The sequence below is a fragment of the Lissotriton vulgaris genome, chromosome 4_1 (assembly GCF_964263255.1).
Source record: "Lissotriton vulgaris chromosome 4_1, aLisVul1.2, whole genome shotgun sequence".
Taxonomy (NCBI): Eukaryota; Metazoa; Chordata; class Amphibia; order Caudata; family Salamandridae; genus Lissotriton; species Lissotriton vulgaris.
This window is the reverse complement of record NC_141691.1, coordinates 1,537,462,771-1,537,477,967: the sequence shown is the minus strand read 5'-3', so window position 1 is coordinate 1,537,477,967 and position 15,197 is coordinate 1,537,462,771. Positions and strand designations below refer to the sequence as shown.

The 15,197-nt window shown below is 44.1% G+C and overlaps 1 protein-coding gene across 1 annotated transcript in view; it reads right to left on the bottom strand.

Annotated features, from left to right (window-relative positions):
- The window catches only part of SDCBP (syndecan binding protein), a 176,174-nt gene extending 166,453 nt beyond the window's left edge, over positions 1-9,721 (bottom strand). The window contains exon 1 of the mRNA XM_086965780.1: positions 9,467-9,721. Coding sequence (XP_086821906.1) covers positions 9,467-9,706 — 240 coding nt within the window. The 5' untranslated portion in view covers positions 9,707-9,721. The remainder of the gene's footprint in view (positions 1-9,466) is intronic.
- Positions 9,722-15,197: the final 5,476 nt, after the last annotated feature.

Sequence of the window (15,197 nt, the reverse complement as noted above, 5' to 3'; positions counted from 1 at the left end):
ACTGTCATTTACAGACTTGGCATTTTCCACTGAAATGGACACTAAATTTGCACAATCACTTTTACTGATAAAATTATATTGCACACAAATGGTGTGTGGAAATCAGGTTCCATTAAATAAATATTTACAAAGAGTTAAAGTTGGCTCTTGGCACTCCTGTTTATCAATGTTTTCTACGTTGAAAAATTTGAGCAAAATTTTAGTCCTCCTTTGGCGTGCTGCTCGGTGGCTGAGGGCTGCCTGTCCCTAAGGTTATAGAAATTATTATGAAGGAATGGTGCGTGATAAAGATATCACGACCCTACCGAACGCACAGCATAATGTTAAATATTTCCTCCTTTTCTAGTTGTTTGAATAACTTTGTTACACACTAGTAGCAAGTTTTTCTTGATTCTTACATTTATTTTAAATCATTGTTTGGATTACCCGTAAACTGTGAATAATCGTTTTTACAGGTACGTATATATTTCATTTTAACATTTCAATAAATTTGAAAATGCATTTGTTGTATTAGAAATCATACAAACAATATTTCACATTTCGACGATCGTTGAATAGATTGGCCCGATGCATTTCGGGACCATCGTCCCTTCCTCAGGGGCCTCTGCAAAAGATCATGTGCATAAATTAATTTTGACTTACTGTATTCTCCATATCTATATTTTACATGTGTGCCACTACTCAGTTCTGAGTACACCGCCCTTATCTTGTATATAAAAATACCAAACTGCCGTATTAACTGAAACTTACACTTCAAGTGACTAGAGAAATATCCATAATATTCTTCAATTCATACTATGTGTAAAAAGAACGAATCTAACATCGGTTACTGTTGCATCATGGTGGTACATAAACAGGTGACTAAACAATTGTAAATTAACCCTGCTTAAAAAATACATTGTTACATGACACTGAATTATAAAAACATAGAACATTCACAGTCTTTGCCGAGGTTTGAATGTGTACACTTCTACGTGTGAAAATTAGTCCGAGTGAGTATTCTAATGAAAAATGAGGGAAAAGAAATAAGAGACCGCTGAAGTGTGCTGACAGATTTACATAGTGGCTAACCTTGCTGCTCTGGGGTATAAGTGTCATTACCTGCACTGCGTGAATAGCAGCGACGGGTCTGTAAAAAACGGTAAACAAGGCTAATGTTAAAAACTGAGCTGTAAGAGATTGAGCGCAAAGAGCGTGTACGGACCGTCTGATCCTTACGAGAAGAAAGCTTACCTTGAATGTTCTCACAGGCGGTTATCCTGTGCGTATGAAAGTTCGTCCGATTGAGTGTTTTAATGGAAAATGAGGGAAATGGAATAAGAAACCGCTGAAGTGTGTTAACAAATTTACACAGTAGCTAACCTTGTTGCCCTCGATTATACGTGTCATTACCTGCACTGCGTAAAGAGCAGCAACGTATCTGTAAAAAAACGCTAAACAAAGCTGATGTTAAAAACGGGGCTGTAGGAGATTAAGCGCCAAGAGCGTGTACAAACCGTCGCACGCTTACAAGAAGAGAGCTTACCTTGAATGTTCTCACGGGCGGTTATCCTGCTCGTAAGTCGGATTGACGGCAGGTTTCAGAGTTTCCGGTTTGTTTAAACTGTTCTCGCGAGTGCATTCTATATTAACGTGCTACGTGAACCTGGCTTAAACATCAAACAAAGAAAGCGGCTTAAAGTTCCGTCGGCCATGTTAGAGTGCCGAATAATTAACTGTTTGGATGTTTAGGGAAGTAGAAGGATAACTGGAGATGTCCTATATAGGGCACATGACGCGAAGAATTTTCCATTAGAACACTCAATCGGACGAACTTTCATACGCACAGGATAACCGCCCGTGAGAACATCCAAGGTAAGCTTTCTTCTTGTAAGCATCAGACGGTCCGTACACGCTCTTTGCGCTCAATCTCTTACAGCTCCGTTTTTAACATTAGCCTTGTTTACCGTTTTTTACAGACACGTCGCTGCTCTTCACGCAGTGCAGGTAATGACACTTATACCCCAGGGCAGCAAGGTTAGCCACTATGTAAATCTGTCAACACACTTCAGCGGTCTCTTATTTCTTTTCCCTCATTTTTCATTAGAATACTCACTCGGACGAATTTTCACACGTAGAAGTGTACACATTCAAACCTCAGCAAACACTGAGTGTTCTTTGTTTTTATAATTCAGTGTCATGCAACAATGTATTTTTTAAGCAGGGTTAATTTACAATTGTTTAGTCACCTGTTTATGTACCACCATGATGCAACAGTAACCAATGTTAGATTCGTTCTTTTTACACATAGTATGAATTGAAGAATATTATGGATATTTCTCTAGTCACTTCAAGTGTAAGTTTCAGTTAATACGGCAGTTTGGTATTTTTATATACAAGATAAGGGCGGTGTACTCAGAACTGAGTAGTGCACACATGTAAAATATAGATATGGTGAATACAGTAAGTCAAAATTAATTTATGCACATGATCTTTTGCAGAGGCCCCTGAGGAAGGGACGAGGGTCCCAAAATGCAACGGGCCAATCTATTCAACAATCGTCGAAATGTGAAATATTATTTGTATGATTTCTAATACAACAAATGCATTTTCAGATTTATTGAAATGTTAAAATGAAATATACGCACTTGTAAAAACGATTATTCACAGTTTATGGGTAATCCAAACAATGATTTAAAATAAATGTAAGAATCAAGAAAAACTTGCTACTAGTGTGTAACAGAAAGTTATTCAAACAACTAGAAAAGGAGGAATTATTTAACATTATGCTGTGCGTTCGGTAGGGTCGTGATATCTTTATCACGCACCATTCCTTCATAATAATTTCCATTAAATATTTACCATTTGTCCATCACTCAAAGTGACTTGATTGCTTTGATCCTATTAAAATATATTTCCATTTCACTTCAGAATTGCAAAAAACATGATTTACGTTAGCGTTTCTAATTGCTGATTGTGCACAGTTAATGTAAAGGTATTTTTACATTTTGTCGAGTTAAAAAAATGCCATACTACAGCATTTCCTTTCACACTCCCTGTAGCCCAGCAAAATTGCCTCAAATTGTCTTTACTTCTCTAAATGGAAAGTGAGAGGAATTGGTATAGCTGCATCAAAGAGATGGGGAACGAGTTTTGTGAAAGGTGAGATGAAACAGTTTAAGTATGAGCGAAATGGGCAGAAGAAAGGGTCTTGCAAGAAAGACAGGATACAGAGAAAGCAAGCATGTAGGATCCTCTTCCATAAAGGCCCATGTGTGACTGGACAGAAATTCTCACGATCAGCCTGCCATTAATGTGGCCCAATGCACGCCTTTCACGTGGTGCTACAGTTAGTGCATCGATAGGGAAAGGGGCATAGTCGTTGCTGTGTGGCAGGAGGGATCTGCCTTACGTGTCACTGACTGCAAGTGAGTGATGTGTTATGTGGCTGCAGTGAACAGGATTTGTGGGAAAGGTTGTTTGAGAACATGTGGTAAGTGGGTGGTGTCTTAAGTTAGCATACAAATGAGTGGCACAAGGACTGGGTGACAGAAAGTGGACAGCTTTGTGGGGGGAGTGAGCCATGATACATGGACATGCTGGTGCTGGAAAGGATAGCACCAAGCTTGCTATACCCACAAGCAAGCACATTGCCCAAGATATCCCAAGCACTGTACCTTCTACAAATTAATACATGGCTGGAGATCGTGAGAAGCAGCCGAACGAGGATTTCCTGGCTGACCTAAGAAGACCAGTTTATACACAACGGGGTAACTCAGTATCCCTCAGAACCTGGGCAATCATGTACTAGAATGCAATTGGTTCTGTCGGGTGCGAAATATTTCTTGAGGTACTCATATTACTAAAAAGTCTACACATAAAATGAAAAATTAATTATAATAGACACACAAACCATATAGGATATTTAAGAGCTTTTATAAATTGCTTCATTCATAAAAATACCCAAATTTACATTTGCAAGGCTGTCAAAGAATATATACATTGTGACAAGTAGTATGTGACAAAGATGACATCTGGTGCTCAGTGCTGTGGTGACTGTAGTATATACAAAGGTGATTGGGGGAAGAGTGGTGGAGGTGGTGGCCAGAGAACACAATATTTAAAAACACTCTGCGTGTTTATTAAGTCTCATCGCAGGGTATCTTAACTGGTCCACGGTTTAGATTTATTTATTTATTTATTTATTTAGGCGATTTGTTAAGCGCTCAACTACCCGTGGGTGTCTCGGCGCTGGGTGAGAGAACTAGCTCATGAGGAGTTTATTGCTTGAACAGCCAGGTTTTTATCTGTCTGCGAAAGGCGAGCAGAGAAGTGGAGGTTTTGATGTAGGATGGTAGACTATTCCAAAGTTTAGTGGTGGTCACTATGAAGGATCTGTCTCCCCAGGAAACTTTCTTAGTCCTGGGGACTTGAAGTAGTCCAGCGGTTGATGATCGTAGGGATCGGGTAGGTTCGTAAGGACAAAAGGAGTCTTTCAAATACGCTGGTCCTTGATCATGAATTGCCTTATATGCAATGCAGAGAGCCTTGAACTTGGCTCTTTTCTTCACTGGCAACCAGTGGAGCTCCCGGAGTGTTCCGGAGATAGAGGCGTACTTGGGACATCCAGTAATCAATCTGGCCGCCGCATTCTGCACCAGTTGCAATTTCTTTAAGACACCTTCTTGAGCATTGACTAGCAGGCCATTGCAGTAGTCAATGCGGGCCATGATAAGTGCGCTGATCAGAGTTTTTCTTATATTCATTGGAAGGTAAGGTAGAAGTTTTTTTATCATTCTCAAAGTGTAGAATGAGGAAGATACTACCGTGTTGACGTGAGACATGAAGGTGAGTTTGGTGTCCAGTATGACTCCCAGATTCCTGGCCTTGGTTACAGGGGGGGGGGGGGGGGGGGGGGGGGGGTCCCAAGGCGACAGGCCACCATGTGGGAGACCAGGCAGGGGAAAGATTTCCGAACAACATTACCTCCGTTTTATCGGAATTCAATTTCAAGCAGTTTTGTGTCATCCAGTTACTTATTGCCAGCATTCCCAGATTGAAGTTGGAGGCCACTTCTTCTCCGTTTTTGTTTATGGCTAGGACAATCTGGGTGTCGTCGGCATAGGATGTAACCGCCAGGTGATGGATTTTTATGGTCCTCGCTAAGTCCGACACATAGATGTTGAATAATGTCGGACTTAGCGAAGATCCCTGGGGTACACCACAAGGAAGAGTGAAAGAAGGTGAGCTGAAATTGCCGAAGGTAACAGATTGAACTCGATTGGTGAGAAATGAGGCAATGAGATCCTTCGCTGAACCCGTGATGCCTGCCGATTGTCACCGTTTCAACCCAGGGTCTGCACTATTGGGGTGTCAGTGCGTGTCTTCATTAGGACTCGGACAGAAATTGGACAGCCTGTTAAGATTAAAATTGGCGGTCAGGTTTGTGTTCAACAGTGTGGTGCCCGAATACTGGTGTGGCGCACCTAGGGGTAAGGACTCACCTAAACAAGCACAGGAGGGCTCATGGGGTAGCATTGGGGTCACTTTCAATGATGGGGCTGTTATCCTAGCAGGAGCCCGGTGTCTCCTACACAAAGTCAGGCTGGGTGAGAAATGGGCACAGTGATTACTCTCCCATTCATTGAGCTACCATATAGTCATGATCAGTGCTGTTCAGGATAAAACTCACCTAAATTCAATTTGTATAGAGGCTGTGTAATTCCAGTCTCAACAATTGGTCAACATGGGATCTGCTGGGAAAAAGAATAATGGCTTTTTAGGATCCATCCTAACATTATCCACAGGGTTAATTATTTTTGTGAGATCCCTTCTACATACGATTTGCTCACCTTTTCTTTATGCATCGTGGCATACAATTACTTCCTGCCGCTGTAGCGCTGGGATCCGCTATGCAGCTGGTCAGGGAAAGCACTGGTTAAATCCAGTTTGACGTGCCCGAGGACGCTCCGCATTCCGGACACTCTGTCGGTTGCGAAGCAACCAACGCGGGGTGACGTGGCTGAATCTACCGACGTTAGTAACCCGGGGATGAAAGTGACCCATGATCGTGGCTGCTGTCCGCTTGGTAGTGTAAATATGGTAATGCAATGCGAGGTTAGCGCTTCAATTATCTTTAAATTGAAAACTGTATATTACAAATTACAATTACAATTATTGGTTGATTCTACCATCGTTAGTAAAACGGGGATGAGAGTGACCCGTGTTCGCGGCTACTGTATGCTTCGTAATTTAATGAGAGGTTAGCGCTTCAATTATGTTTAAATTGGAACCGGTATATTACAAAAGGTTGTGAGGCGGAAATTCTGATTCAGTATTCGTGAATATATCGGGAGGAGAAAAGCCTGTGTTCGCAGTAAATGTCCGCGGACATATGCATATACAATGGATAGTTAAGCCTATACTTAAGGGAATGATACCGCCAGAACTGTGAACGGCGTCTTCCCAATAATCAAGCGTCTAGCAGAGCATCGCTCACTCTATGGAAAATGTGCCAATGACAGGACATCACTTGCCACCTAATTATTGCCTATGTTCCTATTAGTTGTGATATGGCAAAGGGTGGGGAACAGTATGCAGATTACATTAATAAAGGTTATATACAGTGAAGATTTGCATTTTTCGTGAAATTATGTACAGAGCAATAAATAACACAACATTATCCCTTTTCATATAGTACATATTTATGTTCCTGTTCATAGCGGAGTGCATCTCAGAAGTTCATCAGCAACAAACATAGGGTTACACACTACAGGTACATCAGCTCAGAAGGGCAAGGATAGGTTAGATGTGGGTGCACTTCATTGTTAAAAGGACAATAGCTGCCTTTGAAGTGGTACTAAGGTAGAAATGCGCCACAATTCTTTAACAAGAAAGATATAATTTCCCTAAATACTGGGTACCGGAGATACTCACAGGAGATTCGCCCATGCTAGAAGTTTGTCTATTTGCTCACTGCAGAAGGTGAGTGGCCTTGCTAAAGCGTGCAGACCGACTGGTGAGTAGGTATCCCCGTACATGCCACTAGGGCAAGTATGACAGTGGCGTGGAGTATTATATTCTTAGAATTAACCACATGGGTACTGACCTCTGCTCTCACCTGTCCTGGCCCTAGTCCCCTCCCTTTTTACCTGTGAATTTTCCCTAGTCATTTGAGATCTAGCTATTTTGTCTCATGCCCGATGGAGCTACCTTGTTTAGCTATAGAGGAGACAGGTCGGGGATTCCCTCCTTGGACGTCACCTACCCAGTCGGTCTTTAGCCAGACTTCCTTTCATTTCTCCTGTCGTCTCTTCCTGCATCCTCCCTCTATTTACGTCTCTCCTCTCTCAATGTATTGAGATTGAACTATTTTGTCTGATGCCCGATGGAGCTACCTGGTTTAGCTATAGGGGAGATGGACCGTGGACTCCCTCCTTGGTCGTCACCTACCCAGTCGGCCTTTAGACAATTTCATTTAGTCTCTCCTTGTTGTCTCTTCCACTATCCTCCCTTTAACACCTTTCCTGTCCCCTCCCCTCTACGCTCCATTTATTTTGCCCTCCATGTTCCTTAAATGTTTCCCATTGAGACCTAGCTATTTGGCCAAAGCCCGGTGGAGCTACCTGATAGCTATAGAGGAGATGGGTTTTGGGACTTCCCCCTCGACCGTCACCTACCCAGCCGGACTTTGTGCAGACTTTCCTTCGTCTTACTGCCATATCTCCTCCCACCCCTTTGCCCTTACCCCCTTCCCCGCTACACTTCACTTATCTCGCTTTCTAGGCTCTTGTAATTGTTTGTCTAGCAAATGATGTAAATTGGAACTGATGTAATCTTGTAATTTTGTGGAACCTCATGTAAAGCGCTCTGATACCTCCGGGTCTAGCCAACGCTATATAAAACTCTTAAAGTAAATAAATAAATAAATAGTGGCTGTAGGAAGGGGTGAAAACATAACAAAAGCCTAATTTACAAGTAAATGGTCATAATGGTCTTTTAAAGACCTGTTAAGTACTCGGGTGCGGCTGCAATTCGATAGTCGCCAGCCCGCAAAGCTGTGTCAGCCCGGGCTGACACACATGACGGGGGGGCTGAAGCCCCGTGAGCCCAATGGGTGTTGCGCGCCTGGTTGGAAGACCGGTCAGCAGGCATTGGGTTATACTTTGCTGTGCTCCTGATTAAACCTCTTGTTGAAGCTTGAGAAGTCTGGAGATTCATTTACAACAACTTGCTTTTCAGTTTTATATAGCACAAACTTAAGAGCGCTTTACATGAGCACTGGTTACATTATACAAAGGCATATTCATTTTTTGAACCACAGGATGTTGATTGAGCCAACATGAGGCTTGAACCTGCTTTCTCAGCTCGCAGGTCAGCTCCTCTAGCCTTACGCCACAATGTTGCCTGCAAGTAGCATTTTCAAGATTACATACAACAAAAGTGACAGTTGTTGCTTATTTATCTTATGCACCTTACATCCATTGACAAAGCCAATAGCCCTGGCTTGTTGTAGGTGTAATGATGCTTGTTGTGTTGTATATCTGGATGAATGGACAGAAGCATCAAAATACCAATTGGGCGGCACACTTTTTGTTGCTTTTGTGTTTTAAGCCACGCCCTTAATTAGAGCATCCACGTCCCTATCAGAGACCCTCCAGTTTGTTCAGCCCACTTAAAGCCCTGAGCAAAGGTATGGAATTCTCTGCGCTGCTTTTGATGAGGGGCTATCTAATCAGTTAACGAGCCAGCCGGGTACACAGCAACCTTTGGGACAGTCAGAGAGGCCAGTAATCTTGGACCATCGGCGCTTCAAACTCGTCTGCCGTTGCAGTACCTGGGCAGAGCTGCTCTATAACACTCAGCGCTTTAAACCGAGGGATTACCTGCACTAATTTCTTTCCTAATTTAGCGTACCTGACATTTAATCGAATAGCAGCAGGAATTGTAAGTAGCAAACAGGTACTCTACTAGGGTAACTCTAGGTCACTGATCTCACTCCATTGGAAACCGTTATACATTTTGCAAGGCGCTCTGCTATGCCAGAAAAAATATTTAAGCATACTGTTCTCATCTCCTGTACAGACCGTACTGCAAACACGGCACATTAGCTGTAATAAATTATTCAGAGGGCCTCCGTAACGCGGTTTACTGTGCTCGAAGCAAATGAAAGGTCCACGAGGAACAAAACGAAAGTATACACACAAATAATTAGAATACTGTCCATTTCAAGGAAAGGGAGGGCAATGACAAGACTAAACTAGTCACCTGTTTCCGCATACACTGGAAGGGTGCAAACAAATATGCGCCTTCCCTTTTAAGTACAGTTCCTTCGGTGATGGAGAGGGGGGGCACAGCAACCAACGGAGTTTGGGGCTAGGGAAGAGGAAGCTACCATTCCTGCCCGTCAACATTTTAATTACTCAAAATAAAAACAAGAGCCTATGATTCCTGGAAACCAGATACATTATTCCCCGTGCCTTCATACCTGGCTTAGACTTAGCTGAGTCGAAGGAGGCCAAGGGCTCGAACGGCTCCACTGCAATTTTATCCGGTGCCCGTGACGTGCGCGATCACGTTCACTCAAGAAGCATTCTTGAGAAGCAGTTGGCAGGATTTTCCCAACCAATCCAAAACTAGAGTACAGTCTTCGAGCCACTTCAACCAATGAATGACGCGACCAAAACAGTTGGCCAATCCTGCCACAAGTAATCTCCAGCCAATCCATGACGTCTACAGGTTCCAGCCACTAATAGAATATGTTTACTCGTACATGATTGGTTGTAATCCTGGTGGGTGGCACGAGAAGATTTGGGTTCGCCGTATGATAATGGTAAAATCTTTGTATAGCTAGAATATCCCTGGCAGTGATCCCGACAGAAACAACACATTTCTGCTTCGTTTAACGAACTGCTTGGGAACATTTTGCAGAGGTGTTACTCATCTGGTCCTTAGCATAGTATTTTCCTATCGTGAGGTGCGATCTTTCAAGGTGGATGATAAACGCGCTTCCCTTTGGGGTAGCTCCTCACATATCACACCAGCGCCATAACTCAATCCGTTAGTTTAAACACGTCGCGCCACTCCTTTAATTTCATTGAACTCTTATTACCTGTTGGGTTTCACTTTCAGTGGTTCGTCTTTGGTATTCTGGAGTTACTGAAGAAAAAGCCGGGTAGTGATGCTATGGGCAGGGATGACTGGCTATACCAAGTCAAGAGAATAATATCCATGCCACGAGTTACACCTTCAGCCAGTCCTGGCGTGTGCGCCAAAACACTACGAATGATGCTGCTTTTAGTTTCACGTTTTCCGTTTAAGACTGGAATTTAAAAATCCATCATGCTTATATTGTATTTGGCTAAATCACAAAGACTTTCTGGAACTGTCTGTCACGCACGATACTGGGTCACTTTCACCCATGTCCAGGCATTGACGTATCTCCAAAGAGCGCAAGATGTTACAAAGGCAAGGGTTCAGACTGCAGGACTCAGCAAAGTCTCGTAGGGTGCCTTTTTTCCCCCGCTGCTATCGGGGGTTCCGGTTCCACTATCTATTGAGAGATACTGTTCCTTATTAGGAATGCTTTTGATGTACGCTGTGATGTCTGTGCTGCTGAAGTCTCGGGGCAAAGAGGCAATATACACTACTGAACGTGAAAACGTGGAGTCTGTTACCCACAGGTCTCTCAGGAGTTGCTGTCCTGGCCTTGCTTCTTGATTAAAACAATTATTGTAGGTCTTAAAAAGTTTCGCCATCCTGTGGCAACTACTCTTCTCGCTTTAGTGACAGGAAAGAGGCTTAGGAGCCGGTGTCGAGGGCTTTTATTACAGGATGACATCACTGAAATTGTCATAATGCTTCTTTTGTTTCTGCCGATGATTCAAAATTAAAGAGACAGCCAGCTATATATTAACAAGCATTTGCAATGTAATAGGTCTCTCATTTGCGAGACTTTAAGCTATTGGAATTGTAAATAACAATACCTTTTATGCATCTGTTTTTATAATCAACACAAAGAAAAGGCATCATTTACATTGCTGATAGTTGAAAGTCTTGTAAATGCGAGACCTATTTCACTTCAAAGAAACGGCCGACTGTGGCTGCTTTGAAAGTGAAAGTGATGGAGCGGTAATCTCTTCTGGTAGTTTCTCAATGCAAAACCTTCATGCTACATCTAATTTACCGCTCAAAAGGTGTTGGGCGCTTCACACCATGTATTACCTTTAGGAGACTTTAAATAAAGATGAACAGTCAAAAATAAATGCAATTATTATTTTAAGCCAATAAAGAGAGTTGTTGAGTATTTAAAGGGTTTTATTTTCTAGTCAAAAGTTACATTTTCTCTGACAGTTTATTCATTAGTAAAATATCAATCAGGTTACAGAATTTGGAAAACAGGAAAAATAGCATTAATACAGAACATATTACAGTCTGCATATAAGTATTACATATAGGAAAGAAAATGTGGCGCAAATGTCATTCAAAACTCTTAAATTACCTGAAAGCTAGACTACCAAGATACACCCAAGCCCGGTCCCTTAGATCCAACAACAGTGTTCGCATTACAGCCCCTAGAGCAAAAAGAGCCAGGTTAGGTGGACGCACCTTCTCGGCCAATGTGGCGGTACTATGGAATTCGCTACCCCCTGCTGTCCAACAGGCTCCATCCGAAGCATGTTTTAAGCGATTACTGAAAACCTGGCTGTTTGCCCAACCACGCTAGGCACCACGTTAGACTCCAGCCCTTCTACCTAAACGGGCACAACACTGTTGCTATAGCGCCGGGACACCTCCTCGTGAGGTAGCTGTTCGCGCTTTATAAAACTCTGTATTATTATTAAAGAGTTTCTAAGGAAAAAATAGTCTTGCAAGGCTAATCAAAAATCAAATAGTTTGCAAAAATCTCCCATTAAGAGAAATAAATGCATAAGTCAAATAACTCTTTTCAGACCTAATTAATTAGTCAAAGCATAAACTTATAGTTTAGCATCTAAATCTAAAAAGCCTTTCTATCTGTTGCTGCTCTGTGCATCTCTGTGTCTAAAGAGCAAAAAGGAGCGAGACCGCCCCTCCTTCACCAGACCTCAAAGGAATGTGGCCTGCAGTGCCAAAATATGACGTGAACGATTCAGAAAAGGGGGTGGTGATGAACAGAGTGTCTGAATTAAGCAGACCACTCTTACCCAGTCCAAAGATCAGGGCTTGATCCATCACCGTTATTTATCTCACTGCCCCATCCCAGCTCAGAACCTGGCTATATGCAAATCAGTCTGTCCCTGGCCCAGTGCATCATGGGAACAGGGCAGACTAAACTACCAAGCCAATTCTTCACCAGAAAGGAGACAAGCTACCGGGGACCGGTTTCTGGCATTTCAGCCGTCTTCGGCCCGGCTTGCTTGAATCCTGATGGAGCAGTGAGAAAGGGACTCATGTCTGAGTATACCCTGCCACACCTATAGTGGCCAAAAACGATTCAGAAAAGGGGGTGGTGATGAACAGAGTGTCTGAATTAAGCAGACCACTCTTACCCAGTCCAAAGATCAGGGCTTGATCCATCACCGTTATTTATCTCACTGCCCCATCCCAGCTCTGAACCTGGCTATATGCAAATCAGTCTGTCCCTGGCCCAGTGCATCATGGGAACAGGGCAGACTAAACTACCAAGCCAATTCTTCACCAGAAAGGAGACAAGCTACCGGGGACCGGTTTCTGGCATTTCAGCCGTCTTCGGCCCGGCTTGCTTGAATCCTGATGGAGCAGTGAGAAAGGGACTCATGTCTGAGTATACCCTGCCACACCTATAGTGGCCAAAAACGATTCAGAAAAGGGGGTGGTGATGAACAGAGTGTCTGAATTAAGCAGACCACTCTTACCCAGTCCAAAGATCAGGGCTTGATCCATCACCGTTATTTATCTCACTGCCCCATCCCAGCTCAGAACCTGGCTATATGCAAATCAGTCTGTCCCTGGCCCAGTGCATCATGGGAACAGGGCAGACTAAACTACCAAGCCAATTCTTCACCAGAAAGGAGACAAGCTACCGGGGACCGGTTTCTGGCATTTCAGCCGTCTTCGGCCCGGCTTGCTTGAATCCTGATGGAGCAGTGAGAAAGGGACTCATGTCTGAGTATACCCTGCCACACCTATAGTGGCCAAAAACGATTCAGAAAAGGGGGTGGTGATGAACAGAGTGTCTGAATTAAGCAGACCACTCTTACCCAGTCCAAAGATCAGGGCTTGATCCATCACCGTTATTTATCTCACTGCCCCATCCCAGCTCAGAACCTGGCTATATGCAAATCAGTCTGTCCCTGGCCCAGTGCATCATGGGAACAGGGCAGACTAAACTACCAAGCCAATTCTTCACCAGAAAGGAGACAAGCTACCGGGGACGGGTTTCTGGCATTTCAGCCGTCTTCGGCCCGGCTTGCTTGAATCCTGATAGAGCAGTGAGAAAGGGACTCATGTCTGAGTATACCCTGCCACACCTATAGTGGCCAAAAACGATTCAGAAAAGGGGGTGGTGATGAACAGAGTGTCTGAATTAAGCAGACCACTCTTACCCAGTCCAAAGATCAGGGCTTGATCCATCACCGTTATTTATCTCACTGCCCCATCCCAGCTCAGAACCTGGCTATATGCAAATCAGTCTGTCCCTGGCCCAGTGCATCATGGGAACAGGGCAGACTAAACTACCAAGCCAATTCTTCACCAGAAAGGAGACAAGCTACCGGGGACCGGTTTCTGGCATTTCAGCCGTCTTCGGCCCGGCTTGCTTGAATCCTGATGGAGCAGTGAGAAAGGGACTCATGTCTGAGTATACCCTGCCACACCTATAGTGGCCAAAAACGATTCAGAAAAGGGGGTGGTGATGAACAGAGTGTCTGAATTAAGCAGACCACTCTTACCCAGTCCAAAGATCAGGGCTTGATCCATCACCGTTATTTATCTCACTGCCCCATCCCAGCTCAGAACCTGGCTATATGCAAATCAGTCTGTCCCTGGCCCAGTGCATCATGGGAACAGGGCAGACTAAACTACCAAGCCAATTCTTCACCAGAAAGGAGACAAGCTACCGGGGACCGGTTTCTGGCATTTCAGCTGTCTTGGGCCCGGCTTGCTTGAATCCTGATGGAGCAGTGAGAAAGGGACTCATGTCTGAGTATACCCTGCCACACCTATAGTGGCCAAAAACGATTCAGAAAAGGGGGTGGTGATGAACAGAGTGTCTGAATTAAGCAGACCACTCTTACCCAGTCCAAAGATCAGGGCTTGATCCATCACCGTTATTTATCTCACTGCCCCATCCCAGCTCAGAAGCTGGCTATATGCAAATCAGTCTGTCCCTGGCCCAGTGCATCATGGGAACAGGGCAGACTAAACTACCAAGCCAATTCTTCACCAGAAAGGAGACAAGCTACCGGGGACCGGTTTCTGGCATTTCAGCCGTCTTCGGCCCGGCTTGCTTGAATCCTGATGGAGCAGTGAGAAAGGAACTCATGTCTGAGTATACCCTGCCACACCTATAGTGGCCAAAACCGATTCAGAAAAGGGGGTGGTGATGAACAGAGTGTCTGAATTAAGCAGACCACTCTTACCCAGTCCAAAGATCAGGGCTTGATCCATCACCGTTATTTATCTCACTGCCCCATCCCAGCTCAGAACCTGGCTATATGCAAATCAGTCTGTCCCTGGCCCAGTGCATCATGGGAACAGGGCAGACTAAACTACCAAGCCAATTCTTCACCAGAAAGGAGACAAGCTACCGGGGACCGGTTTCTGGCATTTCAGCCGTCTTCGGCCCGGCTTGCTTGAATCCTGATGGAGCAGTGAGAAAGGGACTCATGTCTGAGTATACCCTGCCACACCTATAGTGGCCAAAAACGATTCAGAAAAGGGGGTGGTAATTAGTCAAAGCATAAACTTATAGTTTAGCATCTAAATCTAAAAGGCCTTTCTATCTGTTGCTGCTCTGTGCATCTCTGTGTCTAAAGAGCAAACAGGAGCGAGACAGCCCCTCCTTCACCAGACCTCAAAGGAATGTGGCCTGCAGTGCCAAAATATGACGTGAAAGAAAGAACCCTCCCCCTGACTCTCCTCGGACGCAAACCCGCCCTTCACAGTCTCCCGGGACGTTTCTCGTACCTAACCCATAGAATGAAGCAAAGCCTTAGCCAAAATGAGCAAGAAGCCAGCTGAGCTAAGAAAAGCCAGCC